Source organism: Falco punctatus, assembly GCF_963210335.1.
Source record: "Falco punctatus genome assembly, chromosome: 6".
Lineage (NCBI taxonomy): Eukaryota > Metazoa > Chordata > Aves > Falconiformes > Falconidae > Falco > Falco punctatus.
Genome location: NC_137585.1, coordinates 83,095,342 through 83,123,032, shown reverse-complemented (window position 1 = coordinate 83,123,032; position 27,691 = coordinate 83,095,342). Strand labels below are relative to the sequence as shown.

General features: G+C 36.5%; 1 protein-coding gene across 5 annotated transcripts; it reads left to right on the top strand.

Annotated features, from left to right (window-relative positions):
- Window positions 1–51: 51 nt before the first annotated feature.
- On the top strand, window positions 52–27,691 carry IQUB (IQ motif and ubiquitin domain containing). 5 transcript variants are annotated; one of them, XM_080393924.1, is made up of 12 exons: window positions 52–3,414; window positions 4,543–4,997; window positions 6,167–6,328; window positions 6,434–6,609; window positions 6,851–7,006; window positions 8,936–9,146; window positions 13,106–13,281; window positions 18,301–18,471; window positions 19,886–20,062; window positions 20,574–20,822; window positions 23,790–23,975; window positions 26,180–27,690. In XM_080393924.1, the coding sequence occupies exons 2-12, from the start codon at window positions 4,577–4,579 to the stop codon at window positions 26,345–26,347; spliced, it is 2,253 nt and encodes a 750-aa protein (XP_080250050.1). In that variant the 5' UTR covers window positions 52–3,414; window positions 4,543–4,576; the 3' UTR covers window positions 26,348–27,690. The 5 variants fall into 5 exon arrangements, with proteins under 5 accessions (XP_080250050.1, XP_080250051.1, XP_080250052.1 ...); XM_080393925.1 differs by having other exon boundaries at window positions 52–4,222; XM_080393926.1 differs by having other exon boundaries at window positions 52–4,997; window positions 19,886–20,053; window positions 26,180–27,691.

Here is a 27,691-nt window from a genome sequence, read left to right as displayed (position 1 = left end):
TTTCCTTTTTTAGTTTATTATGAACAGGGTATTTATGCCTCATTCTGAGTTATTTTTATGATCTGTATTTGTATGTTAATAAATGCAGATATTATAGGCCATTTGAAACCAAAGTCAAAGTTGTAGAGGAGCATGATCCTGCCCTTCTCTCCCACCTTTGGCTGTGTGTTTTTGCCAGCCACTGCCAGTGCCTATGACAATGCAGATACTGAGATCAGGGATCTGATGTAATGATAACAAGGCTTCCCAAAAATAACGGGTTTTCTAGATTTCAGCTGAATCACTGTCCTGAGCTGGCTGACTTTGCTGCCCATATAAACACTAATTCTGCCTCGGGGGAAGAACTGGGAAGACCCAAGATCAGGGAGGGGGAGAAGGAAGCCTACCCCTTGCGGTGGTGGCAGGAACAGGTTTGTTGGTTAGCAGGTAGGTTACCATATTGCACACCATACACATGGCACAAACTTCAGTATTGGGGTCTTACAAAGCCTTTGTATATAACCATGTATACTTTATAGATTTGTTTGTGTATTATTGATTCAGACCTTCAGTATTACTTCTTGTATGAAAAGAATAGTGATTCTTTCTTGACACATCTGGCTAGGTTCTTTTAAACTTTTAAATGGAAATGGTGCCTGGCTCTTCTAAAAACTTCTGTACAGATTAATGTTATAAGCACCAATTAAAATAATCCAAAGCTAGATCTAAGAATACTGTGTGAGTCTGCTTTTACATACTTTTTTCAGTACCATTAATAACGATAAGGATACAGCTGTATGACAAAAATCTGCAGTTAAACATTTATGATGGTGCCTCTGCACTACATTACATAAAAAAAAGTTGTCATAGCTTGTTTTTCATACTTGTTAGGCCTATAAGTTTACCTGTTAGATCATTCCTATTAATGATTAATTACATCTTTATATATTATTTCACACAATCGCAGTATTAGGGGAGTAGGACAGTAGAAGAGAAAGTAAGTATACGTAGGGTATTGACTCTAGCAACTATTATCACTGTGTTCTTTAGATTTTTTTTTCAATGATTATTACTGTGATCACAGAAATGTTTAGATTTTGCAGATTGAAACATACTTTGCTTCACTGGTTGGTTTTGAAGGCTTTTGCAGTCTTACAAAAGGTAGAAGCTGGTCTCTTCTGAGATAAAACCACTAGATGGCATACCAGAAGAGAACTTCGCTAACGTTAACGCAGTTTGCACATCAGAAGTATTAAAAGGATTATAGATTTGAATGAGAGCAAACAATGTCATATGAGAAATGAAGATGAATGGTTTTAGGTAATAAGTATTGAGCTGATGTGAGAGAACGCAAAAGAAAAAACAAACAAACCCCCCTGAAGTCTAGTACGAATGATACTAGCATGCAATATTGGAGGGGGGGGAGTTGCCAGAATATGGTGACGACTATTGGAATTCTTTCTGCTCTTTCACAGTTATTTTCTCCTCTTCTAAAGCTGTATTTGTCATGTGACTTACAATAGCTTTCTGTAAGGTCACGAGTTGTGTTGCAGGGGGGAGGAAGTCTTGGCCCATTGCTGCTGAAATTTGGTATCTGATCTTTAAAAACTGAGGTTCTCTGATCAAAAGCATATTTGCATCTTAACCCTTTCACAAATGCACAAATACATCCTCAGTACAGACCCTAGCATAAGTTGTTTACTACCTTGAGGGGATTTTTTTCTCCCTGAGCTATATTTCCTCTCAGTGATTTTTCTGGTCTATTAAATGTTTCTTTCATGTGACTCAAAATAGGATCATTTTCTAAATCTTTCTATCCAAAACACCGGATTAGCGTTCACAAATGATGTAGTTTAGGAATCAATTAACCTGAGTCTTAAAAAGATTCTACTGATGCCAACTCTAGGAAGCATTGATAAGGATTTTTCAGCTTTCTGAGTGTTTTTTATCAATTTCTCAATGTGTTTACGGATTATTTTTATTATTTTACCATTGGTTAAAGTTGGTTTCATTATCTTAGCATAAATTAATCATCTGTGCTACATAAGATTACTAAATGAATATTATGTTTTAGCATCCATCAACTTTAAATAGCAGTTATTAAGAACAAATGGAGGAAAGAAAATGGATTGTAATTTTGAGATGTAACAGTGTTATGTCTTTTTTTGTACAGTGTAGTATAGTTCACCTCATCCTTGTTCCTGGCTAATTTAAAAATAGATCTTTGCTAAGAAGAGAAACAGTATTTTTTACCTTGCTATTAACTCTGTAACTGTATATCTGATACTTAAATCCACACTGTAGCAACAAAATCATACGCATATTTTTACAGGCAAGATCGGATCTATATTAGGAGTACTATGTTGCAAATAATTTATTTTAAGATGAATATGCTAGCAAGGCATAATTTGGAGACTGGCTGTAATGATTTTGCTTGATTTTTCTCCATTAACTCTGTTGGAAATACATGATGATTGGAAAGATTTTGTCATCTGCTGTAATATTGTAAGGTGAATCACTGCAAGCCTTAGAGTTAACAAACTTCAGATCTTCAAAATGCTTTGAGATCCTCTGATTGAAGTCATTATGTGAGTGAAAATCCTCCCATCTGCAAGTATGGGACCTAGCAGAGACAGAGCCTGTACAACCAGAAAACCAACTTTTTGGATTGTCAGCTAGCAGCAGTACTGAGGTTTCTGTTATTCCTGACTTGCTGTGGTGCTTAATCTATTCTGAGTGGCTGTGTTCTGAACAGGATACCATGTTAATCTTTGACATAATTTCTGATTGTGTTCAGGGGGAGATGAGTGAAAGCAGCTTTTTTTATTTACAGCATGTATGATATTTCATTAGAAAAAAAAATCATCTTGCAAACAAAATTAGTTTGAACGTTTATTCAAGTTGACTAGTAATGACAAAGTGACACAAAATGACATAGTATCTTTCTGTAGTTACTGCTGGTCCTATTCTACCCTGAGTTGAATTTAAATCTAGGTTTTAGAAAAAAAGTGCATTACCATTAGTAATGGGAAATGTCTGTCCTTTTGATGGGAAGCTGGCCAATGTTCAGATGTCTGACAATGTCTGTGAAACATGGTGACAGTGATCATGACATAGAATTACTGAGAATGGATATAATTTCAGTGCCTGCTGAAATACAACAATTTTTCATCCTAGAGCTGTGACACGGAATCATGTATTTCACCTCTGAAATGGTTGTGTGAAGTGTGTGTAGTCTCGTTTTCCTGTAGTATGCTGAAAACACTTGCAAGGGTTGTCTTGGAAACCACACATCAAACACCAAGAAATTCAGTTTCATGTGGTTTTATTTCTGGTATATGTGTCTTAATTTCCACCCAGCAGCCTCAGTCCTCACACCAGAACCACAGACCTTCCATGCGAGAGCACCGCTGGGAGGCTGAGCACATCACACAGGTAAGTGCTGCCACACAGCTCCAGGGAGCAGTGGTCTGTGAGGGGTTCTGTGAGCGAGCATTGCCAACGTCCAAACACACCAACTTTTTGTTAACACCCAGGAAACACTTTTGGGTATTGGCACCATTTCTGCTAGTATCTACGGTATAAACTGTAAGGAGAAATGGTGTTTTACTACGTGAATGGCACTATAAGCTGGTATGAATTCATCTTCAGCTTGCTATGGATCGCAACAGTGGACACGGCAACTGTCACACTGGCGTGCCAGTGCTGCGGGACGCAGTAGCACGGTTACTGGCCTACTGAGGCCCGGTGGGGCAGCAAGCACAAGTTGCTGCAGGTGCTGCGTTCTGAGGTGCTTCCGTTAACGGCAGTGGGGTAAAAGGAACCCACGGGGGTGCCTCAGCCTTTGTCCCTTCACGTCGCTTCGCTTTCCCCCGTTTTTTTTTTTGGCCTTCCTCGCCCCGGGGCCTGTATAGCAGCACCAAGCGCAGGGCTGCGAGGGGCGCGCCCGCCTGCCGCCCCGCCCCCTCCCCAGTGCGCATGCTCGGGGCGCGCCCGCCCGGTCCCGGCTGCCATAGCTACCGCGGCGCGCCGGAAGCGGCCGCCAGGGACAGCCGCCCGCGTCGCAGGCCCGGCGGGAGGAGAGTAACGGGGGCTGGGCCGGGGGTGCGGGCCGCGGCGGGGAGCCCTACCCCTGCGCTGGGCCAAGGGCTGCCTCCCCTTTGCTCTCGGGTTCTGTCGCGGACATGGGATTTGGATTCTTCCAGCCCTTGTCAGTGCAGCGGCAGCACGGAAAACCTTAAAGGTGTGCTGTCTCTGGGTGATACTGCTCTGTAAATCCTTGTTATAAATGGAGATAAATCTCTCTCTCTATATATATACATAAAGAAAGAATTATGCTGACTACCTGCTAGCAATGCTAGAGTGTATCATGTTGGCTAAACACCATTGAGAAGACATTAAGTGCTTTGTGTTTGGTGTAAGCAAAGACCCCATGCTGCTCTAAGTAGGCTTTTTGGGAGTAGATACAGAAAAAGGTTTTCAGGGTATTAAGTCGCCCATGTGTTTGGTAGCAGAAATGTGCTAGTACACAATTTTAAGTAGATACTGCAATTGTTCTTGCAGAAAGGTTAAAAACCGGCGACTGATACTTCAGAAAATGGAAGATACATCGGATAGGTGCTTTGACGTTGTTATAAGGGAAAAGTCAGGCGCAGAGGAACTGTCTGCATCCTCACAAAGAGGAGCAGCCAGGAGTGGGGCCCCAGGTGCTGTGTGGTCGGAGGGGGGCTGCGAGCAGAAGTCCCCTCCGGAGCAGTCAGTTTTGGAGGAACAGGAGCAGTCAAGTTTAGCGCACTGGGAACAACTTGGAGAAGGACTAGGCAATCAAGAAGTGATCGGAAATAGCAAGCAAGATGTATTTGAGCCAGGTGCCCCGTTCAGCACGTCATCTGAGAGCACATCTTCGGTCACCTGTGAGAATTACTCTACTTTACCTGAAGTAAGACATTCAGAAGGGGAAGAACAAACATCCCAGAACTCAGTACTATCAGCAAATACGGCAAGTGGGGCAGTAACAGGTAAAGAAGTTATTAAAATGTTGAGCATTAGGGCTTTAAGGAGATGATTTTTTTTTTTTTTCCTTACACCCTCCGCACCCTCGTTCTGGTCATGTTTGCTGGTTTTTGGCCTTGAAGTGACTTTTTAAGGTCTCGTATAAAACATGCTTGAAAAGGCGAGGAATGTATTCTTTATCTCAAATTGCAGTAGCAATTTATAGACTAAGATGGCATTTTATAGTCATCTTCATATCCAGAAACATGTGCTGCAAGTATGTATACGTGTTTTGTACGCACATTTGCAAAACAGTGCATAATTCAATGAGTACCTAGGCTACTGCAGTTTCGACTAGATCGTGGAAGTCACCTTACTATTTTACCTGCTCTCCAGATTTCCCTGTAACTTACCTGTGACCTTTTCATTATCCATGTCTTTCTCCCTGAAGTCCCCAAAACAGTCCATCATTTCCAGCACTTGTTCCTCTGCATTCTGGGTGTCCTGTGTTACTTTTTTCCCTAGTTCAGTGCCCTGTTTTCTTAGGTCTTCACAGTGGAAGGTAGCACACTGTTGAGCAGGTGAGTGCAGTGAGCGACCCTTTGGAGTATGGGCCTGCTGCCTGCTTTGCTCTTGGCTGGGCTGCATTCAGATGCTGTCAGTCTGAGAATCTGGCGATTACAGCCTTGGAAGAGCACTGTGCCAAAGCCAGACATCTTACCTTTAAATCAAAAAGAAGTAATTTCTGGAGCTTCGAGTTAAATAAACTGGTTCAGAATATAGTCTTTAAATAAACACCACAATGTCAAGTACCGTGTGAAAGACAACAGTGATTTAGCCATCATATGCTTAGATCAGGTCTAAACTGGAGCAGGTTTAGGTAAGATTTTTCAATAGAGTTTGCTGTGTAAATGGGTAACTTTGATTTAAACTTACGTATTTGCAAATAAATACATTTCCTTCCTGTAATTTTAAAAAAAATTGTAATATGAATGACTTTATGTGGTGACAGTATAACATTAGATAACTCTTCGTATGAAGTATGATAATACTCTTTCAGCTTTCAAGTAGGCTGTCTTTCCAGCTCAAAAATCTATGATTATTCTGTGTTGCAGTGTTTCATAAAATTATCTCAGGGTATTTATTAGTTTGTTTTGAGAAATTTATTGAGAATTCTTTTTGGTTTTATTTTTAGGAAACATGATTGAGGATAATGAAACTCTTAGGAGGACTAGGGCTAACTTTGATGAAACTATCCTGTCTGAGCAGTTATATCTTGATCAGGAATGTTTTCCTGGGAAAGCAGTTCAACAGGATTACCACATGCCCGATAACTTGACTGTCAGAGTACAAACAGGTAAATGCTGTGTTTACATGTGTATCTACATATGGAATTGTGCTCTAATCTCAATCTGTTACTAACAGAAAAAATATTTCTATCTTGGAACTTTCATTTTAACAGACACTGATTCGTTCCGAGATGTAATTGTAAAAATTGAAAGACCTACCTATCATAAACCATTTCTGGGTGGATTTAAGAACAGGATAACAGGAGTGGAATTTCACAATGCAGGATCACAGACAATACCCAAAAAACGACCTGACAAAGGAATTCAGTTATTTTGTAGGGAAACACAGGTAATGGCTTTGTAATGTCTTTTCAGAATGTTAGTTTTGCCAAATAGAACAGAATGTTGACACAACTATTTCCAATAGGAATGAGGAAGTAGATCAGAAGTGTGCAATTGAAAGTATTTAGTGGATGAATATTGTGAGTCTTGTGATTTTTGTTACAAATAGCTAATTTTGCCACTTACTGTAATGAGGAAAAAAATCTCTTGTTTATTTTGTTAAAATCTGAAATGCATTTTTTCCCCAGACGGTTTTTGAAAAAAATAAACCACAACAGACAAAAAATACAACATCAACACAGATGACTAAAGTTGGCCTGTATGTGTCAAACGTGACTGACAGACTAATAAGTCCTAGAAAGTATCTTACAGCAGAAGAATACCATAAACGTAGACTTGAAGCAGTAAGTTCTTATCTTTTGAAATTATCTGTAAAGCAAAGTATTACAAAGGTTTTCTGGATATTTAATGAGCATTCAAAGTGTTTGAACAGTGACTTTAAAAGTGAACTGCAAAATGTCTGCTTAATCGTCACATTTTGTGATCTTTTAGTTATGGGGGAAGTGTGTGTTTGCTGTGTGTTTTTAGTGACATTTGAGTCCACCTTGCAACTTCTTAAATATTAAGAATTCTGAATTTATTGTTTTCTATCTTACAGTGACAGTTAAGCTTCCATATAGAGCATTAGGGATTAAAACAGTCTTGTCCTTTATGGCATTTTCGCAATCTCTTTGGAAGGACCTAAGCTATATGCTGAATGTATGGCCTTCAATGGGTGGAGTATTGGGTTAGGATTTATGAGATCTGCATTTGGCTTTTGTGTTTTCTGGGGTTGTTTTTGTTTGTTTGTTTTGACAGACTTGGTAGGTTTCCTTTGGCAAATGGATCCGTTTCAGATTGTGTTCAAGTTACCTTCTTTGGCATTGAGGTAGAACCTGGCTGTTCAAATGCATATGGTGGGTCTATGGGGTTTTCTGGTGGGCTGAGTTGCTTTGTGCAGTTGATTCCAATGACAGATTCTATATATTCATTGTGCAAGGAATGCCATTTAGGCATTCCAAACTGATTTTTGAAAACTACATATTTGGTGACTGCACATCTAACATAAGTATGCCCAACATCATGTTAAGCAGGGCACTGCTTTGTAAATGCTCTAGTTACTAGTATGATTGCTTAAAATAGAAAGCCTGAATCTAAGTGGAGATACAGTTGATTCCCCAAGCGTCTAAGTAGAACAATTGTATTGATGTGGTTGGCAAGAAGCTTTGAAATCTTCTGGGTAGAAGCTTTCTGTAGGAACTTCTTAATTAGTTAGCATCAGCTGACAGCAATAAGCATCTTGTGGAAGTGGAACCCAAATAGTTAACTGTTCCCTCAGGACTACCGTTATGTTTTACTGTGATCATTAGTGCCACTTACTGAAATTTGTAATGTATCTGTAGGTAATCTATAACTCACAGTAGAGAGACATCGGCTTGCTGTTGGTACAAATTGATGGATTTGCACAATGCAGTGTAGTTCTGAATCAAGATACTAGCTGAAGACATATTCAAGCGAAATGTTAGATTAAGATATCTCTAGAGATGATATAACTGTATTAGTGTGGGTTTGTGCTTGATAGCCTTCAATGCTGAACAATGTTTATCAGTATTGACCTAGCCCAACTGCTTGTGGTACAAGTGCTAAATCAGCTGGCAGAAGCTCAGGCTTATGCGTTATCCTCCGTTAGCATGCTGTAAGCATTTCCCTAGCCTTTAATAGCCACAGCTTTGGAAGGTGGATTTTTTTAATTGCCTTTTTAAAGTTCTATCATAACAGCATTGGTAACTTCACTTTCATTATTTGTTTACAGGTAAAATGCAGTTGATTTTGTGTGTATGTGTTTATCTTTGTATCTAGACATTTAAAATAATTTTTGCAGATATATGTCTAAATTCCCAATCTAGACACTGTGTAAATTGATAGTAAGATGAGGCCTTCTGCCTACAAAGCTGAAAAGAATAAAACCAATACACGGCAAAAGATGTTTTTAAGGGGAGATTTGAAACAGAAAAAATGGATTTTGTAATTGTAATTTATACTTTAACATCATTACTTGAACTTAGTTCCTCCACCATACTCACTGGTTAAACTCCTGCAGTTACCTAAGTAAGTAAATAACTGGTGTTTAGACTTATAGTAGATGATTGTTTTTGTAACTTTTAAATTATCTTGAGTACAAGACAAATCTTAGAAAGTATAGTGAAGTAGGTAGCAAAAAAACCCAGTTAAGAACAAAATACTATGCTGTTTTGCTTTAAATTCATGATTCTTTGGTATTGTTACACATATAGGTAATAGTAATACAAACATATTTCCGTCGTTGGCATGCTATAAATATAGTACAAAATCTGAGGGAAGAGAAGAGGTTAAGACTGGCATGGGAGGCACAAGAAGAGATACGGAAAAAAAAAGAGAAAGAAGAAAGACTGAGAAGGGAGCAGGAGCGAAGACTGAATCCTAAAACAAAAGAAGACTTTGAGCTACTATACCATGATTTAGAATGTAAGTTTTTTCTTAAAGGGATACTCTCAAATCAGCCAAATGGTACCATTTGTTTAAAAAAAGTTAGGTTTTTGAATGTGTTTCTATAGATATTTCCTTGATTTTTTTAGTTTTATTTACAGTGGAATATCTTTCATTTTTAAAGAATTATTTGACTGTCATATATTAGTAGAAGCAGAAAAAAGGCCTTGACACAGTGTAAGCACTGTTCAGCAATAACTAAACCATTCCTCTGTTATCAGCATCCAAAGTACAGCACCATAGAAGCTACTATGCCAAAACCAGTGCACCTTTCTAGGAAATAATCAGCTTGTAGAACAGTGCTTTTTGGCAGTTCTATTATTCTCTGTTTTTGTTCATCTCTAATGTTAAGGTCAGCTAGAGGAACAGGAACTGTTTTTTTGGATCAGAGTTACTTTAACCTTTTTGCTCTACATTTAAGACACTAAAAATAATGTCAAGAAGAAATTAGTATTAAGATCCATCATTTGTCGTTCGATATAGACATTTTTTATAATGGATTAAATTTTTGCCCAGAATTTTACAGTATATGACTGAGGTTATTCCTTTTGTCCTAGTCTTCTTCTGCTGATGCTTTTTCTTCTAATTTATTCCATGTTTCACAAAACTGTCTTGCCAAAATTTTAAAAAAATCTGTTAGGAGTCCTACAGGGCATCCTGGAAGACTTACTCCTGTTGGAGTGGATGATGTCTAATACAGGCAAGCACCACAAAAATTTCATGGAAAAGTAAGGTGAATACTGCAGATAATTGACATAAAACCTTACAGGAGAGTAATGTTGCAAGTGGAATGAAAACCTAGAGTATGTCCATTTGGAAAAGTAAGGGCAATAGAAAACAGTGGACTTGCATATAATGAAACTGCAAGTGTTCTTTATAAAATGTGTCCTTTTAAGCAAGCTGCTTGCATTGTGACTTACAACAACTCACGTGTTATCTAGGCTACAGTGCTTGCTTATGGTATAACTCTTCAGCAGTTTGGACATTGTTTTCTCTAGAGCAGAACTGACCTAAATGCATTACCTGCCTTATTGCAAAGCCACCTGACTGCCCTTTAACCATCTCAGCTCTTTCTTCCATGGTAAACTGAGCATAAATTTGGTGGCATGTATTATTCATAGAGTTTAGGATCATGATTCAAAAATTCCCAAGTTACACACTAATCTTCTAATACTGTCATACTTTGTGTGACATTGAACAAATCACTTTGTCTGAATGTATAAATGACTTAGAAATATCCCTGTTTGTAACAAATGTAAAAATTATTACTGGTCTTAAACTTCAGAATTTTGGGAATGGTATCTTCATGAGATTTGTGGTTTGTTAGGGATTGTTTCCCCCGCACCCCCTTTTTCTTCATAGATGGTTAGCTTTTCATTTCACAAGAATCAAGCCATTTTAAAGGTGTTTCTAGGTAATCGAAAGCCAAGGTACCTAAATAATAATTTTTTTCCTCTCCACTTATTACAAGTGCTACTGTTTGGTATCTGACTTCCTGCAATGTGTTCTTTAGTAAACCACTTCCTAGCTAATGTGCTATCAAATGTATGATCCGCTTTTTTTTAAGTGTGAAGAGTCTTATTTGCAATAGAAACAACAAAGCTGAGTTAAAGTTGTGAATGATTGCGGATATTCCCAGTATTTTTAGATTTAAAACCTATGATTATATCAGTGTCTCTTTTTCCTAACAATGTAATTGAATTCACAAATAATAAAACTTTCAGCTATGCATTTTCAAGAATTTAATATTTAGGCAACCTGAGAAAGCATGTGCCACTTCATAAATGGAACAGAACGAACTCCAGTGTTTGAAATATCTTTTTAACATTTTGTTAAAGATAATGGTCTGGTATCAATCTTTTTGTTTTGTTTTTGTTTACCAGTGTTGACTAGTTGCTTCTCTACATGGAGACTTGCAGTCATGCTCTTTATTTTAATAGAGCTTAGTGGTTCTAGGAAGTTTTTTTTTCTACCTGCTTCTGAAACTACTTTTACATTCTTATAGTGTCAACAGTCTACACAAGCTAAATCATTGTGACAGTAATAGAATGAGACTATTGTCCTCCAGAGATCTGTGAAGGTTATTGCTGGTGATCACAACAGGGGGATACTATTACAGGGTTAGCCAGTACAAGCAATTCCTGTTGGTAAAAAATTTACCCTTTGACAATATGGTGCAAATTAAATGTATCTATATATCCAGTGTGTCAGCATATGGAGCCATTCATTATTTATTTGAGAAGTATGAGCTACTGTGTTTTATAAAAACAAATAAAAATTGTGATGAGTCAAATGTCTGCCTGTAGAACAGATAATCCAAGAGGAATTTTAACTTGGTTGCCTGTATATGGTGAATCAGGAGGTGAGTATTGACGATAACTGACAGCTGCTTCATTTCTGTAAGAACAAAATTACTTACTGTATTTATTAGCTCTACCTTGGAAGTTGCTGCCCCCTTCAGGCACATAAAGCTTCATGTAAATAAATTCTATACAGGGCTTTTGTTTGCTGAAATGGCTTTATTTAGAAATGTATCTGTGGGAACTCAGAACTTGTCAGCTGTCATATTAATACCAAATCTTGGAGAGCCTTAAGGAAATTAATTGAAATATATTAAAATGGAAAACATAAGGTATCGTAGATAAGGAAGCCACAGGCAGAAAATAATCCTTCCTCCTGCCTCTAATCTTGCCTGATACAGGATGTTATAGGCTTTTCCAGTAAGTGTGCATTACATATTGGATTGTTTTCTTTAACACTGGGTTTAGCTTTTGTATAACTTCTGGAACAATAACAACATTTTGAGATGTTATTCAGGAATTTTGAAGTTGTGGGTCTTATAAAACTCCTTGCAAAACTCCTAAGGTATTTGAAATGGAATACACTCTTCAGAGAAGCCAAGAATTGTTACAGTGTATGCAAAGGAAAACATTATTCAGTAAACACAATTTGATTTTACTAACAGATTTCTGTAAGGGCATGTAGTCTGTGTGTCAGCAGTTACAGTCAAGAAATTGGTACTACAAACTAAACTATGATAGACACATGTGGATACATCTGCATGTTTCTGTCATTAGGTAGTCTAATTTATAAGTGCAACAAGTACCTGTGGTTTGACTGTAAGAGTCAGAAGGCCAGATTCTTATACAGCGTGTACTGATTCACATGCTGCTGCCATTACCACCCTGTGGTTCACGTGCCGCTTCCTTCCACTTGAAGGGTTCTGTTGAGGAGGAGGAAAGGGGAGAGTAGAACAATGACTGTCTAATTATTAATGTGCATCCATCTACCTTAGATAGCAAAAGGTGATAACCACTGAAATACTCAGTGTAAAACCCAGAGTGCTAAATGTGACTCAGTCAAGTTTTATCTCAGTTTTGGAGGGTTTCAAGTTTCTTTAGATTTTACTCACTTATGCAGGGAGAAGCAGTAATCTCAGTACTGAGTACCAGTGGTACCACAGTAAGATGCTGTTCTTAATCTGTTGAGAAAATCTCCATGGTGTCTTTTCTTGTGACTCTGATGAGCAATTATTTTTAAAGTTCGTATTGCTCATACCTTTTGGAGCTGTTTGAGTCTCAAATGGTTAGTTTAGATGCAAAATCATGAAGAAATATAATCACACATTTCCACAGGAGCAAAATTTTTTTTCTCACATAGAGATCCTTTTTATCCTAACCCATCTTTGAGTTTGGAGTGCAAACTGGCAGGTTGGAATTGATGTACACACACATACTCTCACAGAACATCTGTGTAATTTACATTAAATTCTGGGCTATCTTGTGTGTATTGAAAATATGTGTAACAATAAATTCCCTAACACAGAAACTGGCTTTTAATGAATATTGAAAATTAATTAGATTATTTTTTAAATATGAAAGCAGAAGTTTCACTGGAAAATATCTTGTAAAAGTTACCCCAAATATTTGTGTCTGTAGTATGGAGGCAGGAGGAGACTGAACGGATTAACAGAACTTTTACTGGAGCTGAAAGAAAAGCAGCTCTTTGTGGACTTCTGGAACAAGAGGCACAGATGATTGCTTCCATTGGGAGACACAAACTAAATGCAGATAAGAAGAATCAACAAAAAGCAATACTACAGTTCCTGGATAAGGTCAGTGATATAATTTTAGGCTGAACATATAGAATACCAAAGTACAGGAACAGAAAAGACATTTGCGAACTACCTGCCAAAAGTAACCTTTGTAGTTTTAACAGTTAATCATGTGAATGCTAATGTTACAAATATCCAAATTATCTAGTTGTTCATGTTAAAACGCCTCAGTAAATTTCTTTTTCCAAGCTAAAAATATCTTAGCTCTGTGACCGATTTAAGGACTAACAGTGCATCATTAAGACTGTTAACTACCTGTGTCTATGGTGAATCTCACGTGTGTATATATAATATAAAATAATAGCACTGAGTGAATAAATTTTGTATTATGTAATGATTCTTTGTAAAGAAGATTCTGATGGCACTGTGAACAGCATTAAAGGCTCAAATTCTAACAATTCAGAACGGTTAATTTGAGGTTATAAAGCATCATGGTATTGCATACCATTCTATATTTTATATTGTGTGCATTACAGTGGTGTAGGAAGTCATGCGTGAAATGATGCTCTTTTCTCATCTGCTTTTGAAACTTTAAAAATCTGCCTATTAGCTTCTCTTTCAAAAATAGCTTCATTAATCAAAACTAATGACTAAGTGATCTTCCCTCTGGTATGGTCTGTTCATTGTTTTTCTATAGTGAAAAGTTTACTGTTGTATTTAAACTTAAATGCAAACATTTAAGCATGTATTTGTAAAATTAAACTTTAACCCTGCAGAATGGATTAATTGTTTCTTTTTTTTCCACCTTCCTTAGTTCCTCAGAAATGTTATCCTTCAGGAACTAGATTTGTCACTTATTTCCCCATTGAGCACAGGCCTCTCGTCATCATGTGTCTGTCTTTAAAGAAAGCATTTATTTTGCTTTCACGTTCAGGATAGAAACCCAGAAGAGATTTGACTAAATCTTATATTGTATTGAACTCAGTTTTTGATTCACTAGTTTCAGTTGCATTAGACCTTTCACTTGAGATTTTATTCTTGTATAGTCTTGGGGATGAAATTTAATGCAAGTGTTCTTCGGGCTTTCGTCTATAAAACAAAGATGAGAATTCATTCATATACAAAGGTCATTTAGAATGACGTTAGATTAAATGTCACCTTAATGTAAAATTTTTAAAAAAGCCTTTTTAGGTAGACATCAGTCCATCCATTCAGAAAAAAAAAAAAAAAAAAAAAAAAGTTTATTTTCTGGCTGGTTTTTGTAGTATGTGACAAAATTATGAAAATAAATACTGCAACAGAAATAGGGCTTTTTTTCCTATCTAATTGTTTGGGTTTTTTTTTATTTTATTTTGACTATTTCATGCTCAAAAGTAAAAATGGCAGTTCTGTCCAAAAGAAACTTTTTTTCATTCTTTTTTATTATTGAGGTACAGGAACTGGACCATAAAAAGTGATTTCATAAAATCTATCACCTTTCTGTATTATGAACAAATTACTTATCTGAAATGTTGGTGGAATTGTTACCATGTTTATTGCTCTGATATGATTGTGGTCTCTGTTGCTGCTTTCAAGAGTGCAAAAAAGGCCAAAACTAAATATAAATAGGAATGGTATCAAAACCTTGAATCATTTCTATGTTAAACATTTGCTTCTGCTATTTACAATCTTTTCTGTTATCTTCTCAGAAAAAGAAGCCTGGAGCAGTCAAAGCAAATATATTTCTCTTTTAACTGAGTCTCTATTTTCCCTTTAAGGACTGCTTTCCAATGTGCTACCCTATATAGATTATTTCCTGTATATATTGTCACAAGTTGTACAGCTTTCTTACATCTAGGAATCAGAAGCAAAACGTTCTTCAGTACCAGAATTCTTAGTGACAATTGATGTTTGGAGATTCAGGAGACACGAGAGACAAGAGATATTTTCTCTTTTCAAACAGTGGATGTGTTTCTGAAGCATTTACTACTAATTTATTTATTCAGATTTTAAATCTTTAAATTATTTTTTCATTAAAGAGACTGGTTTCTTTTTAATATGGAAATCTAGTGAGTTTCTGAACTACAGCAACTTTTTATTTTCATGGGTTTTTATCATGTCAGCTATAGGGTTTTGAGTGTTCTAAAATTTTGCCATAGATAACAGCCTAACTCAGAGGTAAAGAAAGTAACAATTTCTGCATTTCTTAAAAAATAAAAGAAATAAAAATACTTTTGGAAATCTCAAAATTAAATTGATGGGTGTTATGACTGTAACAGTGCAATTTAAACACTGTGTTAGTATGAGATTTATTGTTGGAATGCTAGATTATACATTATTCAGTTACTTCTTAAACTTGGAGCTGATGGTGTTAATCTGGAAATTTGCCAGTTAATATTCAGATAACACCTTTCATATCTGATGACTGCAAGCATTTCACTTTGCTGTAATAGCCAATGAGATATGAAACTTGTTTCTGCATGGAAACCTTTGTTCCTTTCTTTGCTACTTTAAGCATGTACTTTGTCATGCATGTGCACTTTTACAATGATTGCTACTGGTTGTATGTGCACTACATTCTAGGGGATTCTTTTTTATGCTGAGCTAATTCTTCTTCAGCATTTGTATTTTGAAGAGGAAGTACCTGATTAAGCTTTTATACAGCAATCATATTTTCTTAAAGTAACTTATGTAATTTTTAACTATCGCTCAGTTCATACCTTTTATGCTTTGTGCTATTTCTGCATCCATCTTATTGATTATTTTTTTTTACTTACCTTTTTCTCTCTGTATCTGTGGTGGTATGTTTCTCTCCTCAGGTGCTTTTTTCTGTTTTCATGCATTGGCAAGCAGAGTGCAGTTAAAGTAGTCTTGTTCTCTGAAGTAATAGAGATAACAGGTTTATTTAAAATTCTGCAGCACTGCCAGCAGTCTAAAAGACAAGAAAAAGCTGGCAAAAAATCTGAAAGTTTTAGTTTTCTTGCAGCAATCTTGAATACATGAAAACAGTCCTGAAATCAGAGAGCTTGTAACTCTTTCTGAAATATTGGAAATCTTCATATTGATGAGACCTCTGTATTGTATTTCTTTTTTTCCCCAGTAAAAAGCTGCATTATTTTTTTCTCTTAAATTATCATATTTTATATAATAACCAGTTATGATGAGATAGTAAGAAGTTACAGAAGTTTTGATAATTTAGACATTATCATGATGTAGTTGGTCTGTGTTAAGGGTCATTTGCAGCTAATATATGCTAGCTCATATATGGGTTGTTGCAATTTTATCAGAAGAACCTGGTTTTAATAACCATTTCCAAGGTTAAACGCTGCCCATTAACTCTCCCTAGCATAAGCAAATGACCTTTCTGTCTTCTTATATTTGGCTGAAGAGGATCAAATGTAGGTACTGAATTAAATACTTTGTGGAAACCAGTGATTTTTGCCAGTCTGCCATACAAAGGAATTACAGCATGATAGTTTCTAAGTTGGTGGGCGGGTTTTGTGTGGTGTTTTTTTTTTACTTTTTTTTTCTTTTTTCTTTTTTTTCTTTTTTTTTTTTTTCCCCCCAGGGTAAGGAGAATGGGGGTGTTAGTTTGCTTGGTTGTTTTTTTGTTTTGTTGGGTTGGGTTGGGTTTTTTTAGAATTTCTAGTACTGTACAAAGAGTAAAACAAAGTCATGAAGCTACAGTAGAATGCTCTCTTTTTAGGACAGAGAAAATTGCCTCTTTCTAGTTTTGCAGAAGTTCAAAGATTTCACTAAGGAATTAAGAGTTTTATTTTTTACTGATGTCTGGTTTTGCTGTTGCATTTCTTAACCAGTTTTAGCTCTAAATTGTGACTTCTGATTAACAATATCTCCTTTAATTAGAGTTCTACCCCCACTGATAATATAAGTAAATGTCAGTTATTCAGTGTTAAATCCTTTTCTCAATTATTTTGTCTTTCTTTTGCTTACCTAACTTTATAATTTATTTATTTTAAAATTGAGGAAATCTCTATTTTGATTGTGGTGGTGACTAATCATATCTGCTCTATCTAATACTCTTGGTATTTTTATGACTTATCACCATGGCAAACCTGTATATTTGGTCAAAATAATGATTATGTCAATGCTGGGGTTATATCCAGAAAACTACTACATGTGTGAATGCTACATGAAACGTTGCGGAAGTTAACTCGCACTGAGACTGCAAAGTGAAGCTCACAAGTGTTTATGAACACTCAGGTTCCAAATACAGTGAAAGAGAATAATTAATACTCAGAATGATGTTCCAAACAGCTGTCCAAATTAAGGAAAGGGAGTGGAATTAGGTAATGATGGGGTTTTGAATACCACATTTCTATTGGATTTGGATACCTCCCTCCCTATGTGACAGTGTAGTCTGCAACCAAACCCCATCCTCACGAAAGAGGAGAACGGCTGGACTTTTCAAACCAAATGGGGCAGCTGACAGCGTGTAACTTCTCACTGTTTATAGAAGTTAAAGATGCTCAGAGAGACAATTGAAGTAGTAGGCATATGGTATGTGGTTAAGTTAGCAAAGCAGCAGCTAGGTAAAGTACCCAATAAGCCGGAAACTCATACTTTGCCTTAGTCAGCTTTAACAAAGCCTGTGCCTCCTGTCCATCTGTATAGCTAGCATAAATAGAGCAATTCCCTGGAGACGTTTTGTACTGCAGTAGAATCTGAGGGCTTAAATTTGCAATCTTTACAGTCAACAGTCCTATTGATTTTTACTGATAGTTTCGAGGGATTTACGACTGTAAGATGAAATACAGAGCAAATGTGTTCTAACACTCCTGTCAGTAAATTTGCTTTAAAGGAGTAGAGCATGTCGCTGTAGGAGAATATTATTTACTTTCAATATACTGTAAGTCAAGATTTTCATGACCTGCAACTTTAAACAAAACGTGCAATTGAATACTTGCTATGGCGGAAGAGGTACTGCCTAAATACTGACAATACAATCAGCCTTTTGTATTAGTCAAGCGTAATGTTAAGGCCCTATTTGCTCTGGTGAAACTTGGATGTAACATAATGCTCTTGTTCAGCTGGTGATCAGGTTATAATAGCTGAGTTATACAATTTTTTTTCCTGAAGTGTGCACAACCTAAGAGATGGAAAGCATATGATGGAAAAACCACTGAAATGGATACACAGGACACACTCCGTGCCAGAGAACTATTGGAAATCTACTGCAGCATTAGGATGAATGACATCCCAAAAGATGAGAGAGTAGATGTGCTGTTAACACTCAGACGTACAGTGAAGGTACGTTTTATTTTTGTATTTATGTTTAGCTTGAAGCTGTACTTCCCGCAGATACAGTCACTTAATTATGTTGACACATAAGCAATGATTCTCTTGGCAGACAGGTGCCAGGATGATCAGCTGGCAGCAAGAGAAAACCTAGTGTACCACCTGGTATGAGAGTGTAATTTACATTCTCAATATACTCTTAAATTCTTATTTCACTTTGTGATGTGCATATTTTTCAAGTTGTGTTAGGATTTTAACCCCATGGTTTCAGATATATGTATATATATTTGTATATTAGTGCATAATACACGTTTAATACAAAGTTTAGCTTAATGTTTATAACAACTTGATGAAAACCATGGCAGAGATGTAAGTGACTATTACTAGTTTTTCCTCAGTTCTTTGACATGTCTGTTTAGAACCTTATCTCTGTCTGTTTGGGTTACAAGTTTTGTAAGTGGCAAATACTGTGGGGTTTTTTTTATCTTTGCCTCTCGCTCCCCACCCCCTCTGCTGCTGCCACTGTTCCCAGTGAATTAGGAGCTGGTTATATTTCCTTTAGTCTTTCATATTGGTTTTATTTATTTACTGACATACAAAAAGAATAATGTGAGTTTCAAGGTGCTTTCAAGATGATGTTGTTGTTGTTGTCAAACCAGAACAGAATGCTGCTTCCTGGTCTTATGAAAATGAACATCTTGCTGTTTGGTAGTACCAGAATGTGATCTAAAGCCAGTATAGCATTGGGAGCACTGCTGGTTTATGATCTCCTGCCTGTCTTAATACAAGTTAATATTGGTGTAGTGAACAAAACCTAGGATTTCTGTAAATTAACACTCTATTTTAGGTGAGAAAACATTGAACTCGTTCACTTCTTATCTGTCTCTGGAGAATCTCGTGCTAAGCTTTTGAAATATCGAAATGACTAATTTCCAAGCAATCCCAAGTCCCCCATGCCTTTTGTGTGGTGAGATTTTTTGTTTGTTTGTTGTGTTTTGTTTTATTGGGGTTTTTTAACCCTTTACTGTGTAAATACATTAAACCTCCTATCACATACCCAAAGGAAGCTTCTTAGGGAGATATTTCTTGGGCCTTTTGGAGACTGAAAATTTTGCTTAAGCCTGTGCTTAGCATTTTTTAATGCCTCCAGGATTACATTTCCTCACAGCTTTGGTATATGTAAAGGCCCCTCAAAGCAGAATCTGTAAGCATTCTCGGTTTTGTAGTTCTTTACATTAGTTTTCTTAGAGATTGTTTTCCTAAGACACTAAGGGATTCTTCTATGACCATGAACTCATGTGAACATACAGAGGTATGAATGATGATGGGCATAGTATCCACAGTTCACTTTCATATCTGCATTAGAATTATTTTGTTTGTTTGCTTCCTTATTGTTGAGTTTGTTTGCCTTTGTGTTTTCTTTCAGGAACATGAATGTAAATTAACACAGGAAATAGTGGAATTAATTGACAGGGAAGTTGATCTTATGCTGCGAGAGGTGAAAGAATGCAACTTAGAAGGACTGAGGAAAAGAATTTGTACATTATTTCTTCAGTATATTAAAACTCCAAAGTTTAACCCTGAAGTTGCTAGGGTACTTAAGGTATTATTCCTATTTTGCAGGCTGACGTAGTGGCCATCAAACTAAGGATGGTGGAGAAAAGGAATGGAAAACAATGAAAGCTTTTTTTATTTTACATTTTGCTGTGGAATTGCTGGAGGATTTCCATATGAAAAATTAAATGCAGAAGAATTAGTTTCTGTTTTCTCAGTGTTGTCATCTTTCCAGAATGGCTAACCATCTGCATACGTAAAAGCACCTGCAAGAGCACTGGAGCATGGTGTCTTGGATCTTCATATAGCTTAAAAATTAATTTTCTGATTTATAGAACTGTTTTTAACAAGTACAGTAAGAAAATACAATTACTTTTGGTCTTTTTTTTTTAGAAAAACAATGCTTATTGGGTATTTAAAAATAAATATTACTAGCTTTTACATATTGGAATATTTGCATGAATATATGTAAAACGTATTCTCACAGACTTTGGGTGACACACAAGTAATACAAAGATACTTTGTGGTAAATTAACTTTTTTTTAAAAAAAATCTTTTAGGTTCCACCTGATCCCTTAAAGCTTTATAAAAATGTTACATTCTGTCGTCGTTGTGAAAATTACTTGCCAACTACTGAGTTTCCTGTTCCTGCTAATTCCCACACCACTGGCAGATGTCGCTTATGTTGCAAGCTTGATAATGAGACTCGGCGACGAGAAGCGGTTTTGAAGTACAAAGTTATACTAGAAAATCTCAGGAAGTCTGAAGCTGATTATCAGGATGATGCTAAAATTGTTTTCTTAGTTCAGGTACTGTCTGAAAGAGCATTTCTAATAATGGAAAACAATCCCTTTGACTATAGTTTTTCCTTGAATTTGTCTATGTTGTTGACAGGTTGAGAAACAGGCTAAAAGCTACAAATACTTCTTCCTGTGATATGGGACATTCAATACCATAAAGAAGCAGCACTGAAGCCTTGAAGTATAGCTGTACTCAGAAGTGGTTACAAGCTATACATTAAAAGAAGGTAGAAGTCTAGCTGACAGATCAAAGAATCAGATGATACAAATTTTCCTTCTGGTTCTGCTATGGCAGTCCGGTTGCTTAAAGATACTAGAATCATCTGTAAAGAAACAACAATGGTTTTGTAACTATAATATGGTTCAAGACATAAAGCATTTTGAGTCCCATTATTTGGACTGTTTCAGCAGTACAACTAAACTGTTTTGTGTTCTCAGAAGGGAAAAAAATGAAAGGAACTGAGGTTTTGACATTCCTGTTCTATGTCAGTAGAATATCTGTATAGTTGGAAGTTTGATGTTTTGCATTTCTTAGGAGAGGGATTCATTACATATTTTAATTTTCTAAATTTTTTACCATCATCAGTGATCAGCTGTAATCTTCCACAATATTACTAAGTAGCTAATGTTTCTTAATATTCATCACTGGAAAACTTAGTTAAAACAAATTCTTGCCTCTGTCTTCAGCAAATTCTCTCTTTTAGTTGTTATTGCTTATTTTGCCAACAAAAGAATTTGACATCCAGTATCCACTGGGAAAGTTTTAAATATGAGGTAATTGCAAAGTGTTATTTATTGAAAATATTGAACAGCAGAAATTTATTTGAACTTTCTGAGATTTAGTAACAAAAATCTCTACAGCATCAACACTCATAGAATAGTTTTTAAACCATTTTTAGCCACTCTGTGTTTTAGCACTTTGCCAATGGGACCTGCTAAAAGGAAGACTGGAATTTGTTAATTACCATGCCTGCGTTAAGACGTACTATCAAAGAACCTAGATTTTGTAGATGATGTTCATCCATACTGGTTTTCACTTAAGCTGAAAAGTTTTATGTCTGTGTCTAACTTTATCTTAATATGGACCTCAGTCCCATTACATAATTTGTGATAGCTGGTGGCCATTGATGCACTGAAACATGACTGCTTCTTAGCTGATTACATCAAAAGCCCTCATCTGCAGTTGTTTGTGGTTGTACCACTGCAACATCTCTAGATACTGTGTCATTTTCATCCAAATTAACTTTTCTTTAGAGTTGTAAATATCTAAACAACAGAGATTTATATTTTAAATTACTAACTTCCTTGGGTTTTTTCCTAACACTTCCTTAACTTACTAATTTTTTTCTGAGCTACTTGCTTTTTTCCCCTTCCCCTCGCAACAACTGTCTGTCCCTTTCTGTGCTTATATCCAGAATACAGCTCTGAGGCATCTAGAAGTAACCTGGGCACAACTAAGTCTTTTGCAGCAGCTGTGACAGCTTCATTGATTGCCCAGTGCAGTTCCATTACTGGCTCTGTTTGTACTGTCTGTGGATAGATGCAAGACTTTTGTGATAAGATAAAAGGTTGTTCTTTAGATCTCTTGCATACCGATTCTAACTGTGTTTGGGTTGACCACCTATGTGAGTGCTGCTAAGGTTTAAAAGGCAAAAAGCAGTTGCTGAGAGTTATGGTAGCTCCAGTAAGTTCCTCTTACTGCAGCTAAAAACCTTTTTCATCTAAAAATGAACTAGTTCAGCAAATATGTTGAGTCCTGAGGCTGCCTTTCATTCTTTCAGGGGGGTTTAACTATGCCATGCTCCTTAGAATCGATGGTACATGCTATGGCTTTGATTTTTCTTGATGAACAACATCCTAATGCAATGCTGTTTTCATTTTAAGTTACAAATGCACTTAACTCCTCTGTTGGTTTGCTGCCTGCCCTTGTTTCTCAGTCTCACCTGCTGAGCATTTAATGATACTTGCTCCTAGCCTGCCAGATGACAATACTTGAAGGCTGTTTCTGTTCCTTGTGAACACAGAGCAAATGGGGGGGGGGGGGGGGGGAGGGAGCATAATTTAAAAATAATTAACTGTACAATTTCACAGCAAAGTGCATGCCTACCTTTGGAAAGTCTGGGAGAAGTTTCTTAAATCACAGTCTTTCCCATGACCTGAGAAGTATAACCTAGAACAAGCTTTTGCCTACTTTTCAGGCAAAAAAATTATAATTGTTATCCATGAAAAAAGAAAGAGTCAGCTTATGGATCTCTTTTACATGAACTCTTATATGCCTTAGTATGGATTTTTGCAAGTTTTGGTAACTTCTGAGATGTGTAGCTTAGCACAAAAGAAGATACAGTAGTTATTTGAAATTTCTGAAAATTTGAAAGTCCACATGTCAACAGCACAGTGAGGCAAAGAAAGCAAAGCAGGCAGTGATTTGGGGTCTCTCACAGGCAGGAGTTTTTCTTGTCCTAATTTCCCACGTTTTCCAGACCAGATTATTCTGATTATATGTAAACTGTAAGCAGTTTAGTAGTGTAAACAACTCATTTATTGAATAACATTAATTCTGAATCCAAGAATGAAATGGGAAAGTCATCTCAGTAATGACAGAGATGGATTTTTGTTATTAACAAAAATTGTCTGAACAGGCTTAGGCGTACTATATGAGGAAAAGCATTAAATTTAAGAAGCTTTGTTAGAGCAGTTAAGCAATCAGGCTGTCAATGGAAGATGCAAATTGCCATTGGCAGAGACAATCAAAGTAAGGATGTAATATTTTAGAGATGATACAAGAAAAATGTGGTTAATTGCCACACCACACAAAAGGAGAATGTGTATGTCTAGGCGTTCTTTAACCAAGTGATGCGTTGACATGCATAGAAAAAATATTTACTCAAAGCTTTATTTGGATTCTTATATGGCTACAGTGCTTTTGTTGTAGAATTAAACATGTTTCTTCCTTCTTAACCCCATTTTCCATCTCAGCATCAAGATCTGAAGTACATGATTGAGAACATATGGGGTTATCAGTCAGCTCTCAGTGCCCGCAGTGACCTCTGTGACTTGGTTATGATCAGATGGGATAAGCAGCATGAGTGGTCTCCATGGAACACGATTCTCCTCACTAAAGATGAGGCAGATGCACATCTTAAGCTGTGTAACCTTCAGAAGGTAAAATTTGGTGGGCATAATTTATTACAATATTTATGTTATGTTTTAATAGAATCCTGTGACTAATGATGCTTGGTGAAATTTGGTCCTTACATTCATCCATGTTGAATTGGCCTATTGTGACTATTTAAACGATTGCATCTTTACTACTAAATAAAACGGGCACTAGTCCAGAGGGCAGCTGGCATCCATGTACCTGAACTCTGTCCTGCCCTGATTCTCCCTCCTGAAATGCAAGAAGCTAAGTGGCCTCATCTATGCTGTCTGCTGAGGACAGTGCCATGCCTGTCCTCTTTCCTCTGCTGAGATCAGACAAGAGCTGACCTGGATGGAAAACCTACTGAAGACTAGCGATGAATACCATGACAATTGTACTTTTGCACATTCTGACCTCATTTGTTTCCGACCCTATAAATTTCTCAGGAAACAACAGAATGGCTTTACCTAGAACTTCGCCATTTGTCATCATCAAATTCATCTCAGTTTACTTTCTTACACAGATGTCATCTAAGTACCCCTGACAATGTAATCTTACAGTTTGTAATTAAGCAATAACAACATAATTGCTGTTCTGAGTTACAAAACTTAAGAATTTGTCGAAGTCGTCATTGAAACTGTGTATTCTTACACCACTCTCCCCAAATCCTGTATCTAAACATGGCAGTCTGATAAATATTTCACTTCACTAGACATCATATAGTAAAATAGTTTTCTAAGGCATGGAAGAATCCTGTGAGCTTTGTTTGTCCTGCAGTTAGTAATGGATTATTAAGCTTTTCACCTCTAGGTTATTGATTTATGTAAGTAGTGATCTGAGGTTGTTGTATAGTGTCCTTTTGTTCAGTGTATTAATTAAATTTCTAACACAATATGTGTGCATCACAAATGCAACTTCAGCTGTTGCACATTGCCCTTGTTTTTGGAAGTCTTAAGAGTAGGTGATAACTAAATTGACAGAGCAAATGAGTAGCTGTCTTGGTGAAAGGTTTGCTTTGGGAACGAAGTATATCAGTCACGAAATTCTAAAAGTAAAGAGAATTCTGCCATCCGTTAGATTTTTTGTGTGTGCGCGCCCAACTTGTGTCTTCAAGCAGACACATGTTTATATGAGCTTTAAAAGGTAAAATCAGTTTCAAGCTGGAAATCCCTTTATTGACTTCTCTGTCTCACTTTCAGTCAACAAGATTGTTCAAGCAGCCTGAATCTAGCAATGCTTCTCTGCATCCAAAGATGCTGCTTGCATTATGGCAGGCAAAGATTCTGATTATGCACTTCTCTGGTTTGACTTCATAAGTCTAGATGTCATAGTTGAAGAGATGCCATTAACTTGATTAAGTCCACAGCTTCAGTGGAGGTCGGAGTTAGGCCATATTAGCACCAAGTAAGGTATGCAAGCCTACCTAAAGATCATAGAGTATGTTCATTTAGCTCTTGCTACAAAAATAAAAGTGGATCAGCTATAGCGAGGAGTCACCTTTCTTCACTGGTAATGGCCAAAGCTTTGTTTTGAAAAACAAAGAGTGTGAAATAAGGAAAATAAGCCAAAGTTAGAATATCGTAAGTTGGATTATTGTTTCTCATTCACTGAAACAACAACAAAAAAAAAGCCCATCAAGCACTTTCTTTAAGCAGTTATTCATAATGATGACTATAGCAATAGCAAAGGGTTTTTTCAGCTAAATATTCTGGTTACTTATTATCTGAACTGCTACAAATCACTAGAAATTTAGGAAAATGTCACCACTGAATGCAAAACCTGACTGAAATGCTGCGAAATGCTTGCTGCCGTGATTATTTGTAAGTAGTCACCGATTCTTATGAAGAAAATTTCCTATAGTCATCACCTTGCAAATGTTGACATTTAAGCATTGCCTTTTTTGATTTTCAAAGGTAAGTGCAAATGTTATTACCTGGAAAGAAATAAGTTTTATCTTGAATGTATAAAAAAATGCCACAAGCTTTTCCGTTTTTAAAAAGTGACTAATATTTCGCCATAAACGGTTAGGAATTTTCACTATTGAGCCATAAGGTAGCAGTATAGAACTACAAAGTATTTCATTATGTATCATATGCAAATAAATTATCTGGCTTAGTTTATTTAAATGGTCACTATTTATACTGTGTAAAATATGAAGCAACATGTAAATTGCTAGATATTTTAATTGTTTTTAATGGGATTTGGATTTTTTTTTTTTTCTTTTCAGGCTTATGAAGCAGCATTTATTCACAGAATAAAACATAAGCATATCCAGGCAAAAAACTACTTTGCTCAGATTCCAGCGATGGCATCATTTTTGTATAGAAGTGACAAACTGGCTAATGCAAATGAATTTTTTATGACTACACCTATTCCTACTGGTACAAAACCATAATTCTTAGGTGAGGTTAACTGAAGTTAGAGAAGTTAATTGAATTATTGATTAATACAATACAATTTCCTGGTCTTAAAGAAATGTACTTTTACATCAATACCTTAATTGTATTACAGAGATCAAAATAAACTTCTGAGGATAAAAAAATTTGATCTTGACCAGTCAATGTAAATGCATTTCATGCTTTGTAACCTCATTATTTAAAAAGTAGATTGTTAATGAACTTTGTAAATTCTATGTTTTTTAAAGCAATGACTAATTTTCTGTGTATGCCTGTGTTGCATGTAAGATTCTATCTGTAGTGTAATATTTCTGTTGGGGGAATTTAGCTAATTCTTTGTGACCTTTTAACCAGAAAAATAATACTATAAACATTGTATTAGATTTATTTTTCTCATCTTAGCATATAAGGCTGAAAACCTCTTGAACCATAATTTGCAATGGAACAACAGAATTTATACGCCCTTCCAAATATAGCTGATTTGCCTTGCAAACATTTGTGCAAAATACCTTAACTTTTTATAGTTCATCTTGATGGTCATAATGGAACTGCCACCATCTAATTATTGTATCCAAGATCTTGAGATTACTGTGAATGAAGCTTATAATTTGAGATACACTATCCAGGCTGTTTGGAGCATGTTCATTTTTTGAGGTGCTTTGAAGTAGGGGTCAGTTCTCTCTGTGAACTTTAGTTATGTTTATGTTTTATTATAGTTACAGAGAAAGACATGATATGGTGTACAATCAATGATGTCCTACAGAACATTGCAAAGTTCTGCTTGATATCGCTATTCTAGATGGGGTTTTGACCCAGGACAAAGCCTTTTTCTCTGACAAAACTGTCTAGGAAAAAGCAGTAGCATTTACAAACAGAAATAAGCACATATTTTGCAGTAAAGACCTGAAAACTGGATTGATTCCCTCAACAGAACACAAACTACAGGACCAGTACTTGACTGAGCAGTACATTCTAACATCAGTGGAGTCTTTCCACTGATTTTACCACTAAATACAGATTCTGTATTTTAATTCAGTACTGAACTAATTGTAGAACTGCAGCACAAGCATTCTGGTTGACTGTTGTGCTTTCCAGGATCTGAGCCTTAAGATAGGAATGGCTGCTAAGATTGGTCTTCTTCCAGAGTGGTGAAAGGATTTTTGAAGAAAATTATTGTTCTTGGCCACCTGGGCACACTGCTGGCTCATGTTCAGCCGGCTGTCAACCAGCACCCCCAGGTCCTTTTCCTCCAGGCAGCTTTCCAGCCACTCTGCCCCGAGCCTGTAGCGCTGCGTGGGGTTGGTGTGACCCAAGTGCAGGACCCAGAACTGAGCCTTGTTGAA

Bases quoted from the DNA above. Each gene is read 5' to 3' on its own strand.
- IQUB (XM_080393924.1), top strand. From the start codon at position 4,577: ATGGAAGATACATCGGATAGGTGCTTTGACGTTGTTATAAGGGAAAAG. The intron at 6,610-6,850 runs GTAATGGCTTTG...TTTTTTCCCCAG, and splicing joins TATTTTGTAGGGAAACACAG to ACGGTTTTTGAAAAAAATAA. The intron at 23,976-26,179 runs GTAAAATTTGGT...TTTTCTTTTCAG, and splicing joins AGCTGTGTAACCTTCAGAAG to GCTTATGAAGCAGCATTTAT.